This window comes from Pholcus phalangioides, unplaced genomic scaffold (genome assembly GCF_987345545.1).
Source record: "Pholcus phalangioides strain wild (caught in Gottingen) unplaced genomic scaffold, Ppha-v1.0 ptg000042l_1, whole genome shotgun sequence".
In the NCBI taxonomy this organism is placed as follows: Eukaryota; Metazoa; Arthropoda; class Arachnida; order Araneae; family Pholcidae; genus Pholcus; species Pholcus phalangioides.
Genome location: NW_028301628.1, coordinates 33669930 through 33694515, shown reverse-complemented (window position 1 = coordinate 33694515; position 24586 = coordinate 33669930). Strand labels below are relative to the sequence as shown.

Sequence of the window (24586 nt, the reverse complement as noted above, 5' to 3'; positions counted from 1 at the left end):
AAATTAATTTTGTGTCATTTCCTTCCTGCAAAAAAAGAAACATTTTGTCAAATGTCCGAATTTATATTTGGCGGGGAAAAAACGCAAAAAATGAGGGAAAAAAGCAAAGAAATTGGTGATAGTTAAAGTAAAGTAAGGCTAAGTCGCCACGTGAGTGAAACCCTAACCTCGATACGTCCCTTTCTGTCATCCATTGAGAAAGGTGAACCGGTGTGGCCCAATATAAAGAACTGCATCGAATCTGGATCTTTTATCATCATCATCATGAGCGGCACGTCTCATGACCAAAGTAATGTCCGCTGTTGTCACTCTGGGATAACATGTTTTATTGCCGCCGCCGTTGTATTATAGTAGTAGTAATCTCATCATAGTAAAAAAAAAAAATTGTTAAATATTGCTACTACCTCGGAGACGTGGATAAATTTTCTTTTTAAGTTTTTTTCGTTGAAATTTTATTTTTGGATATTTTTTTGAATTTTGGACAAAACTGAAGATTTGATTTAATAGTGGAGAAATTTTTCATCGGAGGTACCGGCCAATATTATACGAGGAATGTTTATTTTCTGCTTTGCCACCGAAACTTCAAAAAACCTGCGTCTAAACACCTTCGTATCAGGTAAGAAAAAAAATTATTTTCAGTACTTTTGTATTTTTTCATGAGTTATATCAAAATGTGATGATAATTATCTTCTAATTACGAATGAAATTTTAAAGTTAGATTGATATCGAATTTTTTTCTTCAGTAATACAGAAGAAATTTATTAATAATTTCTATGTGGGATTTTCTTTTGATTTAATTTAAATTTTAAATTGATAATTGAATAAAAATCATAAATTGAGATAATTTTCATTTACATTACAAATTTTTCAATCAATGATTAACGGTGTATTAATGCTCTTGATTTTTCGGGATCCTGCTGTATCCCAGTCTTCTTATGTTGCTCTCGAGCACCGTGGTGGTCAGTGAAATAACTAAGAGTGCTCGATTCTTATTTTTGAGTTCGTTCTTCGATTTAGGTGTAGGCTATATTTGAAGATTTTACATTAATCGCCCCATATTTGTTATAAACAGCTGATTTTTAAGTATGATAATATATGACAGATTTTCATGTCAGTGCTTTTTTCTCTATAATGAAAATTGGCGGCACACATGACTCGATAAAGATTGAAGACTTTGATGACCTTAACTGTACTACTTGATATATGTGTGCATAAATTGAGATAAAATAAGATAATTTGTTTGAATAGGTGGTGGAGATAGTCTTCGAACAAAATATCGAAATAAAATTTGAGATCTGATAGAATATTTCGTCGCCGTTCACGCAAAATGTCATGTGTAAAAATTCTCAATTTTTTCTACGCAATTAAAAGTTTCTTCCCATGTCTGTTCATGTTCTATAAAAATGGCATAATACATTTTTAAATCTCATCTATTGGTAAGAAACATATGACATTTCTACCGAACACGGAAACGCATGCGAAGAAGCTTTTAGTGGCATAAAAAATGAGAAATTTTACACATGGCATTTTGCACGAACAGCAACGATTTGTTTCCAACTTGTGCTCCACGGAACTCGGCTTTCACAGTATAAAATTACAATTTTTTTTTCAATGGCAGTATGAAGTATCTATATTGAGAAATAATAATTTTTTTCGCTTCCGTTGAATGATATTGTAACCATCGTGAGATAGAACATTCAAAATTAACCAGAATTTAAATGGTGGACATAACTTATTTAATTCATAGTAATTTTTATCATGTATTCGATATGAATGATTTAAATGAATCAAATTTTACGATTCTTCTCTCAAAAACCTAGAATGCCTATGAATATTATGAAAATACGTTCACGTGGGGTCAATTCACCCGCTTACCGTAAACTTCTCGAGCACGTGTAGTCTACAGAAGGAATTTACCCAAAAACGTTACTCGTAGACACCTGATGTATTTACAATAGCCCTACCTACTTGAATAAACCTGATAGTCTGTTTCGAGTAAGACACCATTTTCTTCTATTTCAATGTAGAGTAAAGGGTGGTCAGCTCTTTTTTTAGAGCTCCACGGAACTCGGCTTCAGTATAAAATTGTAATTTTTATAGTAGTGTTTCAATACCCCATATTGTGGAAATGTTGATTTTTTTTCAGTTCCATGGAAAAAACTCGTAATTGTCATGGGATAAAACACTGAAAATGAATTTTAGTTTAGATGGTACATAGCTATTTAAGCTCATAATATTTGATTCATAGAAATCTCATCATACAATATGGTCACGTATTGGAAAGCTTTAATGATACAAATTTCAAGATTTTTGTTTCAAAATTTAGATCTATAATGAAATACGCACACATTGGGTCAATTCTCACGTTTATCTTAAACTTCTTCTCGAGCATTTAGTCTACTTACCTCATGACGTTTCTCGTAAACACCTGAAGGATTTACACAACACCCCTACCTACTTAACAAAACGTGAAGTTACCTTCGAGTAAGACACCATTTTGTTCCATTTCAGGGTAGAGTAAGGGGTGATTACTTGTTTTTGTTTTTATTTAGTGCCCCACAGAACTTTGGATTCTTTCGGTTCCATGGAAAAATGTAACCATTATTGGATAAAACACTGAAAATTAATGCTATTTTGTATGGCACATGGCTAATTTCAAATTTGATTCATATAAATTTTATCATGGACTAGTTTTGTATTAGAAAGCTTTATATGCTAAAGCAAATTTCAAGATTTTTTTTTCTCAAAAAATCAGATCTATAATGAAAATATGATCGCATTGTGTCGATTCCCCCACTTACCGTAAACTTCTCGAACACGTGTAGTCTACAGAAGGAATTTAGCCAAAAACGTTACTGGTAGACACCTGATAGATTTATAATAGCCCTACCTGCTTAAAAAACATAGAAGAAAACTTGATAGGCTGTTTTGGGTAAGACACCATTTTCTTCTATTTCAGTGGTTGTCAAAGTTTTGTCACCTCGTGACTCCCTTGGCAAATTCATGGTTCATCTGTGGCTCCCCAGAATAGTTTAATAGATATTTTCCCTTATAAAAAGAAGCACTTCAAAGCATGAATAGTTACACAAATCAATATCTCCAACTCGCCGTGACGCACACCTTGAGAAACAGTTCTATTTCAAGGTAGAGTGCGGGATCAGCTCTTTTTTCTCTTGTGCTTCCACAGTATGTGAAACTGCAATAATTTTCAGTAGCATTTCTATATACACCTATATTGGAGAAATATCTATTTATTTATTTAAGTTCATGAAATAATCTCGTAACCGTCATGATATAAAATACTAAAAATGAATACTAATTTACATGGCACATAGCTTATTAAATATTTAATTCACAAAAATTTTATCACGCATTACGGTCATGTATTGGGAAGCTTTAGTGATTCAAATTTCTGGATTTTCTCTCAGAAACCTAATAATGAAAATACGCTCGTATTGGATCAATTCACACGCTTACCGTAAACTTCTTCTCGAGCACGTGCAGTCTACAGACTTACCCAGTGACGTTACTAGTAGACACCTGATGGATTTACAATAGCCCTACCTACAAAAAAAACACGATAGTCTGTTTCGAGTAAGACACCATTTTCTTCTATTTCAACGTAGTGTAAGGGGTGGTTATAGCTTTTTCTTTAGTGTCTCTCAAGTCGATACATGAACATTTTACTATTTAAAAAAAAAGATATGAGAGAAGAAGCGGAGGGCCCACCACACAGAGAGTGAGGCTCTATCTACCACGCCTCTTACGGATCCTCTGCGGTAGGTTCGAAAATAAACAAGTAAAAATGTTCCATTTCAGTGTCTGATGCACTTCCTGAGAAAGTTTTTTTTTTCTTTTTGAAAAATAAAATAAAAGCCCATGGGTATTGTGAGAAGGCGGTGAAAACTCTAACAAGCGGCGTGACATTAGTGTCATGATTTGCCACTTTGAGATCATGAACTCAGGCCCATGTTCACTATCCGGCTATTTTTATTTTATTTCTTTAGTACTATTCTTAACTCACTGTGAACTCGTCAAGTTTTCGTTTCCTTTGAGGTTACTTAAGATATAATATTACCTACCATTGCAATTTTCTATAAAATGCTACTGGAGTGAACTTTAATTAAATTTTTTGATGAAAAGTGTCCCAAAATGGTGAATAATAAATTTTGATTGATCAAATGTCATTTTTAAGCTACTTTTAAGCAAAATTCATGCAATATTCGAAACACGACTTAAAAAATTTATATGAATGAAATGTGTTTTTTTTTTCTCACGTAGATTTAGCAATTAATGATGCAAATTATATGAACCAAAATTTAAAGGATTGTATTGTATGCTCAAAAGTTACACCAAAATCTGTTAATGTACGTGTCAATTTTTGAAATTTCCTTCTAAATATCGTGTATATAAAACACTGTAATTATGCAAATACGTGATAAGGTATGCTTCAGATTTTGACTAATAATCTTATCAATATGGAAAAATATCATTCGACGAAACCTCGCTACAACGATACTCGATGTAATGATAAATCCCTCTATATAACGATATTTTATATATTTCACTTCAAAATCCCTTTCATTATGTTTTTAATTTACTCACTAGTTGTTTTTATTTCGATTGTGTTCAGTAATATCGATGTTTTGTACTATCTATACTCACTGAAAGTGTTAATGGACTTGTCGTGAAGTTACTTTCTGTGTAATACTCAAAAGTGCTGTATAGAAAACCACTTCAAAGTGTGTAACGACCAACTGAATTCTGTTCATCATTTAATCAAATCATATGATTTTTTGAGGCGAATAAAATCTTATAAATGCCTTCTTTTATGGTGGTACTGATAGCACTAATCCAGAAGAGATGCAGCAACAGCACAAATTTGGTATTGCGACTGATGGTGATGCTACTTCTCGATATAACGATATATTTTCTTGGTCCTCCGAGTATCGTAATATCGAAGTTTCACTTTATAAAAATTTTGTAATGATACAATCAATAGATTTGTAGAAATAATGTTTCAAACGCAAGTAAAATATCAAAAATAACATTCTTCATAAAACACGTTGAAAATTTTTATTTTTATTCATAACTTGCATGTAAAAATGCAGCACTAAAGTGGGCGTGACTTCAGTTCTAAAGTGTTACTTAAGTTAATTTGAGCAAGACTGAATGTTTCCTTGTCTTATGTCCAATAGTAAGTATCCGACAAAAAAGAGCAATCAAATGTAATAAGGAAAATGAAATCAAACGTTTCTTACCTATTCGGTAAATCAGCCTTTAGGCTTACCTAAATGATACTAAGGGTTATAATCACCTAATGATTGAAGGATACTATTTACTACGTTATAGTCTCTTTTCTTAGGGGAAGATCCATTTAATTATTGATGCCAGGTACACATCAAATCATAATTACATCATTTCATAAGAGATCGAATTTTCATCAAAGAGGTGGGAAAACTTTTGCTCTCTAAGTATAACTGTAACGAGTTTGAACGTAGGTGCGACCGTGTGTCTCGTCTCGTACTTAGCCGTTTTTAATCGTTCGCTAATCACCTGTGGTCGATAGAGTTTTCCTTAATTGATAAGAAGGCTCCTTATATACCAGGTCAGTGGGCAGTTTTTGGTGGTTTTATTTTTTTTTTTAAGGTTAATGTTGCCCCTCGGTAGTACGAGTTGTGCCCCGAAAACCACTTTTTCTTTCTCTATGGTATATAATAATAAAAAAACCACAACGTGTAAATGATGCAATTCAAACTGTATTGAGGCTCGAATACATGCTTATTTCTTTTTGTTGATAATTGCGGTAATTCACCTCAACACTTCGGGAAACCTACCTTACGTTACCATTTTCATCATTTCTGATTAAGATGTTTTAATAAATGAACAGTATATTCGTAAAAAAAATAACTAGTATTTTAAAACTTTGCGTCCTTAACCTTTAATGTTTTATGGATCACTTGTACTAGAAGATGAACACCACGGACCCAATTTTTATAATTATATTCAATAAAGAGTTAATGAATTATCAGTTGTCAATTATTAATCAATTTTAAGTTGTAATACAAAATAAAGTTAATTGATTTCTTGCATATAATATCACGGACCCATATAATATCACGGAACATTTCAAGAAGCAATAGATTAAAAAAAATCATAATTATCAGATCAAATTTTAAGAATCTAAATGAGAATATTTTCTTTCGAAAAATATCAGAAAACAAATTAAATCAAAATGTATCACAAAATAAATTAAATCAAAATGTATCACAAAATAAATTAAATCAAAATGTATCACAAAATAAATTAAATCAAAATGTATCACAAAATAAATTAAATCAAAATGTATCACAAAATAAATTAAATCAAAATGTATCACAAAATAAATTAAATCAAAATGTATCACAAAATAAATTAAATCAAAATGTATCACAAAATAAATTAAATCAAAATGTATCACAAAATAAATTAAATTAAAATGTATCACAAAATAAATTAAATTAAAATGTATCACAAAATAAATTAAATCAAAATGTATCACAAAATAAATTAAATCAAAATGTATCACAAAATAAATTAAATCAAAATGTATCACAAAATGTTTGATTTAATTAAATCGAAATAAAATCAATCCAACATAAATTAAATTGAAATGTATATATATTTCGAAATGAATAAATCAAACTAATTCATAATCACATAAAATCACAAAATAAAATTTATCCACATAAAATCAATCAAGAAAATGTATCTAGATAAAAATTAATCATGATAAAAATTAATCATGATAAAATAAACCAAAATAAAATTTATTATGATAAAAATTAATTAAAGTGAAATTAATCAAAAGAAAATTAATCAAAGTAAAATTAATCAAAAGAAAATTAATCAAAGTAAAATTAATCAAAGTAAAATTAATCAAAGTAAAATTAATCAAAAGAAAATTAATCAAAGTAAAATTAATCAAAGTAAAATTAATCAAAAGAAAATTAATCAAAGTAAAATTAATCAAAAGAAATTTCAAAACCATAGTTTTACGTATACTCTTGGGGGGGAATAGTGCAGTTAAAATTTCAGATACATTGAAACCTCGCTAAAACGATACTCGATATACCGATAAATCCCTCCACAATAACATTTTTTCAAGTCTTGTTTGGCAAAATGTCTGTACTCTAATGTCAAACTGATTAACAACAATTCCTCTGCAATGAAATTTTTCCTACTATATACAGAATATGGTGGTATCGCAGTTTCATTGTATTAGCCTGATAAGAAATAAGGACGAAATTCTTCGTTGAGAATTATCTCAAACTTGTATAGAAAGAAACTTTGTGACTGTGCGGAAACTAATTTGTGGGTCCTATACATTACCTGTATGCAAGGATAAATCTGGCAGGGCTTATGCCCGGGGAGGTTGGTAAACTATAAATTTATTAATCCAGAGTCCGCTGAAAGACTTATCTGAACTTTCCATGTGATAATTTTAATATTTTTGTTAATGAGGTATATACTCATAATTTTTGTATGGCACAGCTAAAAATTTATAAAATTCATTTTTTTCTAGGGATTCTAAAAATTTTTCCAGCTCAAAAGTTAGTACTTAGTATTTTTATCCAATTTTCGGCCTTTAATGATCAGCCACCTCTCGAAGTATAATGTATACATAATAAATTTTTTTTAATGTTTCAAAAACCCGTGATATAATGAAGATAAAAATTTAAAAAATAGACTATCCGATAACTCTGAAATCTCTATGTAACAGACATGATCCGCCTTAAGGTTATGATTTACTATACGTCAAAAAAATCCCAAAAAAAAGGACATTTTTTTATGGCGCTTGCAAAAATTTTAATAACAAATGACATCCCAAGAGCTGTGACCAGACTTTTACCCAAAAGACGATGATAAAGAATGAAAATAAATATATAAATATATATTTTTTTTTTTCATATAATATTTTACTGCTTTCAGACGGATCCGAACAACGAGGTCACTTTCCCGTGCCTATCTATGGGTTTCTCTTTCGCTTTAAGGGACAAAAGCTGTTCACCTGAGCGTGCAGCAAGAACACTCCTTTCGTTTTCATCCTTCCATTTTATTTATTTATTTTTTATATGTATAAATATATCTATTATGTCTAGCCTAGGCTGTAACAAGAGGAGGATGTCAGCATTAAATTCCGGGCGGCCTATTCCTCTTAGTTATAAGGATAGCGTGCTGTGGCTGTTCGAATGAACCTCAGATATTTCAGTAACGCAGCGCTCGGGTCTTTTGAATGACAAATTCGAGAAGGAAGCTCCTTATGAGAGTTTGAGGTGAATGACACCTTTTTTGGAAGGAGAATATACCCGAGTTTGTCTCTTTTTTTTTCTTATTTTTGGGGAACATAATAATATTTTAAATGACAAACGACGAACCCATTCAAGATTATCTGTCTCATTGTGATCTGAATCATGCGAAAGATTCGTAGCGTCTTTTCTGGAATTGAGAACGATCAACCATTGGTAGGATTCCTTATTTGCAGTATACCTCGAAATTTCTTGAATTCTAACTTTCAAGGGGGTACTGAATTTTTTTAGCAGAGTTTTTGAGCTTACAAAATATTTGCATGGCTATTATAAGCTTCCTAAATATAACATAATTATCGATAAAATTTAAAAATATAATAATGACGATATGTCATTAAAATGTCATGACATATATAGTGCGCTGTATTTATTCGTTCTGCATTAAAATTTCATGACATATCGATAATATGTCATGAAAATAAATGGCATTAGGCATTTTGTTAAGCAGTACGTATTTCTTCTGAATTTTAATGCAATTTTCTTTCAAATTTGATTGGTAGTTGAGTAATGTTTTCGAACTAAGTTCAGTATTTTTCTAATCTATAATACAGATGTTGTGGATGTTCTTAATTGGCAATTATTGGCTTCTTTTGATCTCAAAAAATTCAAATAAATTTTTACTGAGTTTCTTTAAGTAAAATAGTGCTTCATCAATCCCTATCTATGTTGAAATAGTACTCAAAAAATCTTCATTACAGATTAGTTTAAAAATTTTTAGTGTTCTTGAGAGAAAAGCCGAACAGTTTGACAACCCCCAGAAAACGAAATACAAATACAAGGCCCCAACAAGCAAAATCAGATGAATAATAAATAATTAAGATTATACTATATTTTCGATCTTTTCTGTCTCATATGCAGATTTAAAATCCGTTTTTCCGAAAAAAATCAAGCAAAAGTGGATTTGCGAATTTTTAAGAAAAAAAATTACTGCAATGATCATGCGAATTTTTCTAGAGAAATTGACGGGTCGAAGACGCAAATATTTTCGAAAATTTGGTAATGTGAGAAAGCGTATTTTTCTTTAAAAAAAATAGTAAAACAAGAACGCAAATTTTTTCTGAAAAAATTAGCGATGACGAGAATTTTCTTATGGCCTTATCCAGACTAAACAATATTGCTCAATATTTCTGAACTGTTTTTGCAACAGTTTATAAACAGTTGGAAACAATGCTCCACAACACATTTTTCTGTAAAAAAATGTTACGCCTCTACACTACAGACAGTGTTCGAGCAAACCTAGCTATGCAAGCTAGTGCCTGCCTGATTACCAGGCCAACATACAACAATAAATTATAATACAAGATATACGGAAGACTGGATGTTGTGAAGATATTTATTATTTCAGATGTTTATTTTTTAAGGAAGGAAAAAACTCATCTCTGCCTCCACCGGGAGTCGAACCCGGGTCCCTCGATTGCCGGACGAGTGCTCTGACCACTAAGCTACAGAGGAGATAGAGATTTTCCTTCGCTAGAGCGTATATATGCCGAACGGAACCGTGCAATGGACGGTGAAACCGATCAGCTAATAGCTCATTGACGACGAGCCACCAGAGGGCTATATATATGACATGAATGTCGCTCTCCACTTGTTAATACAAGATATACGGAAGACTGGATGTTGTGAAGATATTTATTATTTCAGATGTTTATTTTTTAAGGAAGGAAAAAACTCATCTCTGCCTCCACCGGGAGTCGAATAATAAATATCTTCACAACATCCAGTCTTCCGTATATCTTGTATTAACAAGTGGAGAGCGACATTCATGTCATATATATAGCCCTCTGGTGGCTCGTCGTCAATGAGCTATTAGCTGATCGGTTTCACCGTCCATTGCACGGTTCCGTTCGGCATATATACGCTCTAGCGAAGGAAAATCTCTATCTCCTCTGTAGCTTAGTGGTCAGAGCACTCGTCCGGCAATCGAGGGACCCGGGTTCGACTCCCGGTGGAGGCAGAGATGAGTTTTTTCCTTCCTTAAAAAATAAACATCTGAAATAATAAATATCTTCACAACATCCAGTCTTCCGTATATCTTGTATTAACAAGTGGAGAGCGACATTCATGTCATATATATAGCCCTCTGGTGGCTCGTCGTCAATGAGCTATTAGCTGATCGGTTTCACCGTCCATTGCACGGTTCCGTTCGGCATATATACGCTCTAGCGAAGGAAAATCTCTATCTCCTCTGTAGCTTAGTGGTCAGAGCACTCGTCCGGCAATCGAGGGACCCGGGTTCGACTCCCGGTGGAGGCAGAGATGAGTTTTTTCCTTCCTTAAAAAATAAACATCTGAAATAATAAATATCTTCACAACATCCAGTCTTCCGTATATCTTGTATTAACAAGTGGAGAGCGACATTCATGTCATATATATAGCCCTCTGGTGGCTCGTCGTCAATGAGCTATTAGCTGATCGGTTTCACCGTCCATTGCACGGTTCCGTTCGGCATATATACGCTCTAGCGAAGGAAAATCTCTATCTCCTCTGTAGCTTAGTGGTCAGAGCACTCGTCCGGCAATCGAGGGACCCGGGTTCGACTCCCGGTGGAGGCAGAGATGAGTTTTTTCCTTCCTTAAAAAATAAACATCTGAAATAATAAATATCTTCACAACATCCAGTCTTCCGTATATCTTGTATTAACAAGTGGAGAGCGACATTCATGTCATATATATAGCCCTCTGGTGGCTCGTCGTCAATGAGCTATTAGCTGATCGGTTTCACCGTCCATTGCACGGTTCCGTTCGGCATATATACGCTCTAGCGAAGGAAAATCTCTATCTCCTCTGTAGCTTAGTGGTCAGAGCACTCGTCCGGCAATCGAGGGACCCGGGTTCGACTCCCGGTGGAGGCAGAGATGAGTTTTTTCCTTCCTTAAAAAATAAACATCTGAAATAATAAATATCTTCACAACATCCAGTCTTCCGTATATCTTGTATTAACAAGTGGAGAGCGACATTCATGTCAAATAAATTATAAATTCTACCATCGCTTAGATTAATTTCAAAAGCAAAGAATCGCTGCTTTTTTGATTTTTTACAAATTTTTATAAAAAATTAAATAAATGCAAGAAGGTTAATTTTAAGAAGCAATTAATATAGTTTCAAGTATTCTCATCTATGTGGGTACTATGTTAAATTTTTCAATAATCAATGGAATTTCTCTTCTTTTTTTTCTTTTTTGAAATTGAATTAACGTGAAATCTCTGATCACACAGTAATCCACATTAAAATACATGTAAGTACGAACATTTCAAGTTCCATTTTTTTGTCATTTCACCCAGTTTATTTTTGAAGCGTTGTACAATTAAAAAGCAAAATTTGCCTTTTTTTGGAAACAAACTGTGATATTTTCTTCAAAAAACTTGTATCATAATTTATTTCAATTTTATTCGTTCTGCATATGAGAGATACATTTTTATTTCAAGTGCAGCCCATCGAAGAAATAACCAATGCTAATATTAGCCTTAAAGCTTAATTGGGAAAAAGTAATCATGGGGTCAAAATGTAAAGAATTGCAAGAAAAAAAAATGCGTCAATCGTGTTAAAATTACTAAACATACAATTACTATGTATTTATACTTCTCCGCGTGCGTGGATCTCTGTTTATAATGTGCATCAAAAAGAATTTATTAAAAATACGCTTTCGTTTCTGGAAAGTGTTTTTCTTCCCTACTGAATTTGCTGTGAGGTTGATGGAACCGATCCGTGTTTCTGAGCACGTCAAGACTTGTTGAAACTTGTTCATTGGTATAAATGTTTTCCATTTCGACTGGGAAACAAGAAACATCGCTATTTGTAGCTCGCAACATCCCTGAAACATTTCCTATATAACAACAAATATCAGCAACAAATTTGAGCTGTTGCGAAACATTCAAGGACACTACTCAACAACATTGTCCACGGTCTGGACATGACTTGAAGGAAATAAGAAACGTGACGACGTAAATGTTTCAGAATTTCTTTCAACAAAGTGAGGATGAGAATTTTACTGGGAAATTTAGCAAAATTACAACGCGGATTTTTCTAAAAGAAATTTGCAAAGATTGAATTTTTCTGAAAATTAAGTGAGGTGTGTGACAACGCAAATTTTTCCAAAAACATTTGGCAAAGCGAAAAAGTGAATTTTCTGAAAAAATATTAGTGAAATTGGAACGAATTTTTCAACAACAAAAAAAGTTTTTAAAGGAGAGAAACATTTTGAGTCTCGCCTCACAGTTTGAAATTTTTGATAAAAAGCTTGAAACGTTGATTTAATGTCGTTTATCAATTGATAAATATCGCTGGATTAAAAGTTATTCAGGGTTTTAAAATTATTGTTCGATTAACAAAAATGCAAGTAATATAGTAAATAATATCAAGCCAAATTTACTGAATACTCAAACCATTCTGGAAACTTTTCGATTGATTCGCTCTAAAACAAACACTTCAAAATTGGATAATAATGTCTTTTTTCCCCTGTTATAGCTTCATTAACGAGTTGATGACGTAAATAGCTCTCGTGTCTTCATGATTTTCTTTTCCTTTCACGACTTGTAATAACCCATGATGTTATAAGTGTATTGTCATTTTTGTAACATTATTACTTTTTTTATTATTATTATTATTTGAGTGATGAAAATATTTTTGGAAAAAAACTCTTTTTCCCCTTCATTTGCTTTCCTGTGATTTCTATACACATTTCATAATGACGTTTCAGTTCTCAATTTGTGGGAAAATCCATGCATTCTTTTTTTGGATACGATATACACTGTGATGATATTACTAATATACTTTTTTTTTTTCTTCTCGAATAACGTTTAAATGACGATGTCAAGGGAGAGTCTAAACGTTGAAAACAAAATGATAATAACTAAAGGACAATAATAACAATGTTGTCGTTTTTTTCCCTTCTAATATAATAACACATGTAAAACGTGAGCATAATTAAAGAAGAAAACGGTAATACTTTCGGGGACGAAGTAAAAATTGCAACAGTGAATTGCCAAACGTATAAATAATTCGACTAAATGTTTATAAATTAGATATTAATAGTTAAAATCCGATTTAAATTTGTGTTGAGGTCATGGGAATTTTTTTCCGTGTATTTTATTTATGATAATCTGATAATTTGTATTTATAAATAACTTTGAAAAATAACATTTTTGATACTAAAAGTTATAAAAATTAAACTATAATATCATTAATGAAATTGATTATCTCCCCCTCAAAACTCCGCATAAGCCATTCACAGCGTAAAACACTAGAGGGCTTCTAAAATATTTCTTTGTACGCTGTTATGGTCTTTTAACTTGTATTTTTGATTAAACATGGATAAAAATTTTGATTGAAAACTGATATTAAACGTGAAATGACTTGGATACTCGAAAGCGTTTTCAAAAAAATTTCAAACACCCCCCCCCCTCCCCCATCGTATTTATTGTATTATACATTGCTTGATGCCATATCCGTGCAACAGTGGGTCTCAAACATTTCTCAATCACGGCTCCTCTGCCCAATTCATGTTTTATCAGCGGCTCAACAGTTTTCACACTAAAAATTAACCACTTTCAAAATCATAAATAGGTATACAAATCAATGTCTCCAGCTCACCGCGACACCCATGACAAAATTTGGCGAAGCCCCTTTGAGCCGCGACTCACACTTTGAGAAACACTGTCATACAAGATCAAGATGGAGATAGGTAATTTTAGCATAAAAATGCTTATTTCACAAAAACTTACACAGTTCACAGGTAATTAGAAGATCATCACCGACTTCACCTTGCTCAATTAGCTTCTACAATCACCGGATCTCAATTCAATTATTCACTCGATGCGACAAATTCAAAAGTGGTATCCGGCTTGTAAGTATGAGATATGGTGTCACATCTGTCAAGACCCTTGCCAACATCTTTTTGAGTCGAAACAATTTGGAGGGCAGTAAATTTTACCAAAAAATAAATAAAAACCAAATAGTCATGATAAATTAGTTACAGAGAAAATTTGCGTGAATATTACATCTTATCGTGCAAAACCATTCTTTTTGCACTGAGTTCGATTAAAAGTCTTAAATTTGATTCACTTTTTGGTAATACATTCAAGTTTCACCAAAAAAATGACAATATCCCTTCTATTTTACCATTTAGATCGAATTTTTTCTCGATGCTACCTAATTTTTCAGTATTCACAATACTATAGCGTAGCCCAACCTCTAGGGTTGTTATATACCACATAGGACAGAGCCTTGGTCATGTCTGGCACAACAGTATTTACAATACTGCTATATTCGATTCGTTTTTCGAAATCTCTCAGTTTCTTAGTCTTTTTCCCATAACCTTTTATCGGGACAAAATATCTGTTCATACAGATTTTCAGGGGATTTTTTTTTCTTGAAATTTAATTATACAAAATTCTTGAAGTAAAATTGAAGTGGTATTTTTTTTTTAATTCTGATCCATGACATTAAAAACCATTGCTCTATGTTAGTGCTGACTTTAAAAAAAAATTGCGTTTTTTGATTGAATCAAACATACCGAACATTTTATGATTTTTTTAACGCGTCAATAACGAATACAGTACATACGCAATAAAGGACTGGACGTTTACGATGCAAATTGAGGCCAAACCGCAATTAGAGTATTGATTTAATAGATATGCAAAGGAAGAAACAATACCATACGAATCGTTTCCTAACCACTCGGAAAGTAAATACACAGAGGTGTTTTGAAGCTTGAGTGTAGCAGTTCATTGTGGGCTACCGCAACCACAAGTGTAACCATCAGCTGAAATATACGCTCGAGGCTGTCGTTGGTCAGTTAGTTGAGTTCATTCATCAGCACTAGGCTGGCTGTTCAGCTGGGATCAGTTCAGCTGTTTTTCTTTGCTATAGAAATCCACGTGAGTTCGGCCAACGCCAATTTTTAAGCTTTTCACTGAAAATGTACAAAAATTCAATTCGGAAATCTTTACGCTTTCTCATGGAAACTGACCTCACAGTTGAACAATCATGATTTAATCTCCTCATGGTTTGACATCTTTCGGGTCCGCCCACTGATATTTTAATTAAATTTGGAATCATACACACACATGCATACAAAAAAATTGCTTGGAAATACAAAATAATAATTTCCGGTAATGTTAACATCAATTACCGATTAAGAAGTGTCAGTATAAGGTCGTCTCATATAGAGATTAATATGAGCAATGAATGTCCTACAGCAGCGTTTCTCAGCCTTACTGAAGCAATAAACTGTCAACCCATAAAATGTACGAAACAATTCCCCGGATCACTTGCATCCCGTATTACGGGACATTCTTAAGTTTTTAGTTGTGTGTTCCGACCTTTTCTTTACATATTTCTCTTGTGTTTTCATCAACGCTCGTTTGAATTTATAATATTTACTAAAATAATGAAAAAGTGTGTTTTCATAACTTATAAACTATAAATGTAAATATTATGGCTATAAATATTCATCTCTATTATTTGTAATGCGACTGGGCATGTGAATTCCTTAAGATTTGTCCAGCCCTGTCTACCTAGTCATTTGAATGTTTTTGTTTGGTTTTATTTTTTTTTCATGAAGTACATTTTTTACTGCAGCTTGTAGCAATGCAGAATTCATTCATTTCCCCCCTTCAACAATTTTAGCAAATTTGTCTTCAATTAGATTCTTTGGCTGCAACTAGTGATATCACGCAATTAAGATAGCAATTTCGTGTATTTTTCTCTGTCCCCCACGTGCAGTAAAACCCTCTTAACGGACACCACTAAGATGCAGTCACCCTTTTTTTACGGCCAGATAATAAATCTCCCTTGTATAATGAAAGTACGCATTTCAAACCCCCTGATTAACGGCCACCCCCCTCTTTCATGGACGGATTTTTTTGTCCATCTGGTGTCCGTGAAAGAGAGGTTTTACTCTATTAAGGTATAATATTTACTTCAACTTATATGTATATTATTGAATACCTCCTCCGCATTTGCCGGCATAACTCCGTAAGACTTGAGGAACACTAGCATATTGATCATATCGATTTGTAAAACCTGGTATAACCCAGGCCCCGTCCCATGGGGGATGTGAGCACTGTACCCCGAAGGGTTGGGCCATGCTGGAGTGACTGGGATGAATATTACAGTCTGGTCCGTTCCCGGCATGCCGGGAAATGCGAGGTTCAGTAAAGACCACTATATGCGTTTAACCAATTCAATAAATAAAGATATTTTAGAAGTTTCCAGATTCTGTGTCAAATTTCTCAGCATGCAGGAAAATACGAGTATTCCCCGCATTCTAGTCTACCTCGCTGTTCCCCCAGCATGCCGGATAAAACGGCGGAATACGTTGCTGATATCAATCGCAACAACTTAACCATCTTTTCATTCTTTTAGAATTAAGTTATCAGATCTGCCTGCGGACCACCATCGCAAAGGACCTCCTCTGGTCCACAGACCATAGGTTGAGAAACGCTGTCCTTGCAGTATATCATTGTATTATGCACAGGATATCCTCTTCCTCATCGATACAGGGGGGGAAATCACTCGATCAAATAAGTTCGTGCACATTGCTTTCGGCTTAATTCTCTGGGAATTTCCAAGGGTCTTGCGAAACAGCATAAAAGTCAATGAGGGCTATTTTTAAGTTAAGAACTAAGCTAAACCGCAGAGTATAGGGAATCCCCACATGACTTCCATTCAGAAAAAAAAAAACATTTTTTTTTTTCTTTCTTCTCCTTCATCTTTCCTTAGTTTAGTTCGCAACTTGCACTGTGTGACGTCAATATTTACGTGTTGGGATAAGAAATGCTTCACTTTCGTTTCTCTCTGATCGTATATAGTCTCTCTCAATATTTTATTATTTATTTTTTTACCCGGTGAAATACGGTGTCTTTTTTTGGTGACGGCTGAATTTTCGTGGGTGGCACATTCTGCCATGACATTAAGGATATGTTCTCGGCAATATTTTTCGGTGTATCTCAACTGACGTGTAACATCTTGTGGAAATTTTCCATACGTACTGCCTCGAACTCTTCTCTACCTGTTACCGGTAGGTAAGTGGCAAGTGTTTCCAAAACGCGGATAATCGAGAATAGTTTATTGATATTTCGAGAAAAGCTTAATGAACTCAATAATATTACCGTAATTTCCTACGTATGGTCAGCATATTCAAATTTAATTCACCAATAATGAAATTTAAAAGAAAGGAAACAACTGTTGATCAAGTTTTTGCGGAAAAAAAATGTTTCTAAGTCCTTTATAAATCTCTAAAAAATTATTCTTTTACAAATTTAATTTTTTAAATACTATTCAAACCCTCTCGGAAGAAACGCTGCAGATCATTATTCTGCATAAAAAATTCAACTGATTTTTTCAACGTATAATCCACGGGAAAATACTTTAGTAATATTTATGGCTCTTCCCGAGATCCATACAAATAGCTTCGATGCATTGATTATTGAAGAAATATCGACTATAATCAATTTATAAAAACTATACAGATCAACCTTTATTTATCTTTCAATTTACTTCATGTCCAAGAAGAATTTAACTTTCGCGTAATTAAAACAAGCTCATTTTAACGAAATACGACTTGAGTGGAACAATCTTTCTTTAGTTCCCTATGTTACTTCAAAACCAAAGTAAATGAAAACCCCTAGAAAAATTACCCTAAATAATTTTCATGATTTTGGAAAAATCGGATTTTTTTTATCTTGATGTAACTTATCATAGAAAAATAATTACGATTTATTTTTCAACAGCATAAATTTTGATATAAGCATCACTGTCAAAAATGTTGTGTCTAAATTAATGGATGATTTGTGGTGAAATCACTCATTTTTATGTGTAGACATTTTTAATGCAATTCATTTACGTCCATGAAAAAGATTTACAGAGTATTAGAAAAATTATTATATAGATACAAGTAAAATCATTAAAAAATATAATACAAATTTATACATGTACAGAAACATTATGCGTATATTTTCCTGATTGTCTCGATTATGTTGCATGATCGCCAAATTTCTTCCATTATTTGTAATGTGCAGTCTCAAGTCAACGATTTTAATTTATAATTTTTGTTTCACAGATAATAACTCTTCAAGGATATTTTTCGTCGCATTGCTCTCGGCGCTAAATCTCTTGATAACAGCGAATCCGATACCTCAGCAACCATCTGCATCTATCTCGTCATATACGATAGAAACCACAGTCAGGGTATCAGACATGTCATTCTCTCAGAAATTGGAGAATCCTTGTGATTTCAACAATCCTAACGCTACGCTAGATCAGAGAACTTTCACGTCCATGGAAGATAAACTAGAACTCCTAAACGAGCTCCAAGCAAACACGCAGCTACTTCTAGAGACTGCAAATACGACACTCAAAATCGTAAGTCGAAAAATATTTTCATTTATTTGTGTCAATCATCTCCTTTCTGTACTAATTTAAATATGATTTTTTAAAAAATGTAAAAATCATTGGTACTAAATTTGTATTATACCGGAAATTTAAAATAGTTGCAAGTAAATAAGCTTTCAGTATTATTAAAAATCGCAGATTAATCAATGCTGAATATTTCGTGATAAAAAAAATTTTATCATTCCATATTGAAAATATGCAACGAGGTAAATTTATATATTTAACTGAATAATGAAAAGTATTAATAATTACAATTATTCACCGTTAAAATAATTGGAAAAAGGATTTTCAAATTGTTTGACGAGAACGCTTGATAACTTCGAAATTTTTACAACTATTTTAAGGAAAATTAGAGCCGTCCTCCCCAGACACGGGACGGACCCAGTGCGGAAAAAATCATTGGGAGCCTCCCTTCGAAGCATATATACTGGAAAATACTCACTAATTTTTTATATGATTTACATTTTCGTGGACTATCAATCTAGGTGCAGCCAATTTGTTTTATAATAGTAAATGAAATTATTTTTTTTTTTTATTCATATGTCCACGAGTAGGCTCGATGGGGCCCCTCAAGGCGGCTCTGATAAAAATAAGTATGGGAAGGAACGTCAGTGTTCAGGCAGCTCAAACCCCTCATATAGCTTAGATACAAATTAACATTTTAAAATATAGTATTTAGATAATAAAAAATTTATATACATACAATGTTATATGTATGAAATAAATACATTTCGTATCAAATTCTTATATAAATGTATATATAGGCTATATATGTATTAGGTTATTCAATTTATTTTTTTATAATTTAAATTCAAAATTAATCTTTTTTATATATTTTAAATATTTTTGAGATTGTTTGAATAAATACTTTTGGAACATTTTAAAAATATATATATATATATATATATATATATATATGTTTACCCATTTCAATTTTTATAATAAATGCTTTTAAAAAGTTTTAAATAAATGTTTAGAAATTTCAGTTTTTTTAATAAATGCTTTAATTTTTTTTAAATAAATACTTTTAATAATTTTCATGTGGATGTTTACGGGTTTCAATTATTTTAAATGAATGTTTTTAAATTTTTTTGAATAAATAATTTCTTTTTTTTTAAGATATGTTACAAATTTCAATTAATTGGTTAAGTTTAGTCATTTTCTTTAATTGGTGATTTCCATTCTTTCTCTTGTATCATTTATTTGAATTTTCTATTTTATACGTGTTTTCAATAACTATTTCATATTTTATAAATGAAAAGAATATCGAATTCCTATCTTCCGTTGTCATAGAAACACGAATAGAAATATTCCCAATTTCTGCGTTCATTCGACCGCAAACAGACCTTCATTTCTATGTTTACACTGCGCTTAATCACTTCAATGGAATGTCCTTGACCATGTAAGTCTCGGCTCAACAATTCCAATACAATGACAAGCTTCTACTTAGTTATGTAACGTAACTGAGCTTGGCAATGAATCTTAAGGCTAAACTTATTTCTATTTTTTTTTTTCTTCAACAAAATTAGTGTTTTCCCTTTTTCTCTCTCCCTTTTAGAACTTTTTTTGTTGAAAATATCGTTTTTCCGAAAAACCAATTTTTTACCAATGATTCAAAATTACAAAAATAACATTGACAGATTTTTATATCCTTGTTTTCCTTTCACTGTGTATTTATTTACCTTGCTCTTTTGATTGTTTTGTATACCATATTTTCGCTTGTCAATGTTTATTGTCAGCGGCGGTAATAAATTTTCTCATAATTTTTGAACGTTTAGTTTCCACGATAAAATCCGAGAAATAAAGTGTAATTTTAATTGTAAATTTTTTTGTATTTTATTTAAAAAAGTGCACATTCAATTTAAAAAAATAGTTTATTTCGATTGAATAGACTTCGTTTTATTCTGATTTAACAGAAATCATTTTGCTTTCATTTGACACACACAAGACTTAATTTCTTTTTTGTTTATATATATTTAACAGAAGATTTGCTTATGCATTGAAAATAGTTTTTTTTTATTTAAAAAAATTTTGTTTTAATTTCATTTTAATTTTACAAAAAGGAATTATTTTCTTTAAAGAAAATATTATTTGCATTCAAAATGAATCACGATAAACAAAATTTAAATTAGCAACAATATTAAAATTAATTAAATTAAAAAATATTATCAATATGATCTGAATATGAGCCTCAGCTGGAAAATTGCTAAATAAAGTCGATAAACATAAAATCGGGTATAAATCATATTATATTCCAATCAAATGATATTATATTTATTATATTTCAATCGAATTTCAATATTATGATTGGTTTATTAATTAAAATGATTGTTAAGTTATTATCGTTATAAAAATTAAATTTTATTCAGTCATTTATTTTTAATTTATTCGTTCTTTCTCATTTATGATTTATTCTGAATTAAATTAATTCTAAATTTATTTATTAATAAATTATTTTGATAAAAAGTGATTGATTTTATTTTATTAGAAAACATTTTATTTGAATTTATATTCATAATTTTTTAGTATTTTTTCATTTAACAGAAATTGCTTTAATTCCATTTAAAAAAATATTCATTTTTATTAAATAAAAAATTATTTTTTCATTAAAAATAACTCAATATAAATCAATTTTAATTTAAGTAAATTAATTTACTGTTAATAAATCTTGTTATTTGAGAACAAACTTTAAAAAAAAATTCTGTTAAATTAATATAAATTATGTTTTTTATTTATATTATATTACTGCGAGTTTTTATCATTACTATATTTAATCAAGAATTGAAGAGTATTTATAAATTTTTAATTTAGTAATCTGATAAAAAAAAGTAGATTTGGAATATATTGGGTCTAAGTACTAGTATGTAATGGTTATTTTCGAAATTAATAAATTAATTAATATTTTTTGTCCCTAAAAATTCAAAGAATGGAGTTGGAGATAATTTAGAATACATATTAGATAGTTACCGTATTTATTTTAGATTTATGTCACAAGTTCCCAATCAGTGAGGCACACTTTCTTGGAGAGGCATCAAAGTTTCCGGGAAAGCAAGAATTTTCAAACTGATTAGTACAAGCTCTATTAAATAAAATTTTTGGTATACATGACGATGGGGAGACGCTTTAATACGGGTTAAAATTTTTCATTAATCATAAAATAATTATCTACTGCACCAAAAAGTATCCTAAAAAACTGTGACAATTTCCAAACATTGAATTTGTGGCTGATTTGTAAGTTTTCTGATTTTTTCCACTTTTCCAATTCCAGGGAGTGAGTGAAGATTGCACAACGCTCAAGCTGTCTACAGTTGCCATGATTCCAGCTTTAGAAGAACTATCGGTAAGTTTGATAGATTCTTTTTTGAAGTGCGAATAAACAATCATCAAATTGCTGATTTAAGAAATAATTCCTAATAATTTCTACTTCTATTACTAAAAAAATCCAAGATATTTCAGGAAATGCATTATATAGGGTGGGGGAATGTCCTGGAAACATTTTAAAAATTAATAAAAAATTTGCTAATTGCAATAAAAAAGTGTGGGTCGCACCAAAGTACTTAGGACAACTAGTATGGGCGCTGAAAATAAACTTAAATTCTAAACTTGAAATTTATTAATGTGCAGTAAGTTTTAAAGAAAGTCTTATTTTATATAATCAGATAAAAATTGATTTTTAATTAATCGTATTTTTATAGAATATTCAAACTTTTTAGCATTTTTGTGGGTTTTTTTTTATATGGCACCCCTTCGTTCCGAGAAAAGAGTATTAAAATAATTAAATATAATTATTTAAATACTTAATATTCTCGATTCCCATATTTTGCGAGGTTAAAATGTTGGATTATATCGGTTTCTTCCCCAAGAGAAAATTCAAATTAGCACCCAAACCGCATCCGGTACTGCTGCCATCTGTCGGTGTCATTGAGAAATATATCAGTATCACTATAATGTTTCCGGTAAATGGTCCTTCGAGCGTACATTTGAGTGTAACATTTAATGACTAGTCGGTTGCAATCGTTTTCCGGCCATTTCAATGCTATTATTGTGGTCAAGCTTTTCTTTTTCCTCGTTCATTTATATAAATAAAAATATGCAATTTTTGTATGAATATTTTTCTGATGATGATTTCTTTTAATTCAGGATCAGGTCAGTTTCGAGGTTCTCCAGCTTTTCTACACCTCTCTATTGAATCACACAGCCTACGTGTATTTCATATCAGACCAGCTGGAGCGACACAACGTCGACGGCACTTGCGGATCGAGTGCGCTTCACACGGGTGCCCGTGCCCTGGCTTTCAACATGCGTCGACTAATGTGCGTCCTCAGGCTGAGTGCCCGAACATTTCAGCCGGGTAATCCGAACGTGGAGGATTCGTTCTTCGCGGATTCCACGTATCAGATCCTCAGTGAACAACTGGTTGACCAGCCGATCTGCTCGAGGAGATCCGTCAGGGACTGCCAAACCATAAAAAGCACCATCACGCTGTTGCAAGCTCTGTCTTCTTATTTGCAAAGGACAATGCCAAAATACGCAGCGACTATGTCCTGACATAATTTATTGCCAAGTGCCTCTCCGTAATATAAATACGAGTATATGTAAATATTTTTTGAGCTCAAAAATCGAATTCTTCTTCCGTAACTTAAGAACTGAAAATGAAAGGACTTACATGTGACAATATACGGTGAAACCTTTGGTCTGTTTTAGCTCAAATAACTCGTGGACCAATGATTTCCGAGACACTCAATTAGAAAAGGTATTCAAATAACGTGTTCATTTTAGATATGTCATTTATTTTTTCTTAAGGAAGTATATGTACTGTATGGCCGTATATTGAAATACAAAATTTATATATAACAAAAAAATTATAAATTAAAAAGCAAAATAAACTCTAAATGTAAGTACTTCATACGATCTCACTGTCATCTGATTGCGAAATAATGTTTGGATTTTTTTTTTCTCGAGTTTGTCCCTTAATGCAGGGTCTTCAATCTTTCAGACATTGTGGTACTAATTCGAACTTCCCATGAAGCCCGTGGGCACCACATCAAGTCATACTAAGCATTTGTAATTTCAAAATAGAATCCATATTCACAAGGGATAAATACCGTAATGTGCAGCGGCATCTTAACGGATTGGGCAAACACGGCCCTGAATAGGAACAGGGGACCCAAATAATTGACGGTTTTTATTTGTTCTGAAATAATTTTTTTTCTGAAATTCTGAAATAATTTTTGATCAATTACTTATTTCATTGATTCTGAAATTACTCCAAATATTTCTGAGAAAAATTGTTTCTATCATACATTCCCAAATTATTTCTTCCATTAATTCTGACTTGTTTCTGCCGCTAATTCCGAAAACATCTCTTTCTAAATATTTCTGAAAATTCTTTCTCTCGAAAATCCTGAAATTATTTCTTTTGAAAATTCTAAAATTACTTCTTTCGAAAATTCAAAAATTATTTCTTTCAAAAATATTCTGAAATTATTTCTTGCAAAAAAAATTCTGAAATTATTATTTTCATTAATCGGTTTTCGAGCATTTTTGTAAATTATTTAATTACGTATGGTCCCGTAAAAAGTTTTTGGGTCCCCTTACAATACGTGTTGGCATGTCTCTGCTAATGAAATCAGCGTTAATGGTAGTGGAATGTAGGCTTCATAGAATTATTTGTTTTAATTTAATCGTCTTTCGATTTGTTTTCGATATTTCGTGGAAATAATCGACGGGCAATGGTAAAAAGCTCCGATGGCCGCATTTGTCCCATGGAACATGGACCATTGAAGACCCCTGCCTTAATATATATGTAACTGTTTTTTTCCCCTCATTTTCAGAGTTTTTTGA

At 31.8% G+C, this 24586-nt stretch overlaps 1 protein-coding gene across 3 annotated transcripts; it reads left to right on the top strand.

Moving 5' to 3' along the window:
• The first annotated feature begins 263 nt into the window (after positions 1 to 263).
• Positions 264 to 24586, top strand: LOC149064928 (uncharacterized). 3 transcript variants are annotated; one of them, XM_089255280.1, is made up of 4 exons: positions 264 to 616; positions 18411 to 18712; positions 22011 to 22082; positions 22883 to 24586. In XM_089255280.1, exons 1-4 carry the CDS (start codon positions 553 to 555, stop codon positions 23288 to 23290), a joined length of 846 nt encoding a protein of 281 aa, XP_089111406.1. In that variant the 5' UTR covers positions 264 to 552; the 3' UTR covers positions 23291 to 24586. The 3 variants fall into 3 exon arrangements, with proteins under 3 accessions (XP_089111406.1, XP_089111405.1, XP_089111407.1); XM_089255279.1 differs by lacking the exon at positions 264 to 616 and adding an exon at positions 17237 to 17369; XM_089255281.1 differs by lacking the exon at positions 264 to 616 and adding an exon at positions 17247 to 17373.

Bases quoted from the DNA above. Each gene is read 5' to 3' on its own strand.
- LOC149064928 (XM_089255279.1), top strand. From the start codon at position 17,270: ATGTTCTCGGCAATATTTTTCGGTGTATCTCAACTGACGTGTAACATC. The intron at 18,713-22,010 runs GTAAGTCGAAAA...TTCCAATTCCAG, and splicing joins CAAATACGACACTCAAAATC to GGAGTGAGTGAAGATTGCAC. The intron at 22,083-22,882 runs GTAAGTTTGATA...CTTTTAATTCAG, and splicing joins CAGCTTTAGAAGAACTATCG to GATCAGGTCAGTTTCGAGGT.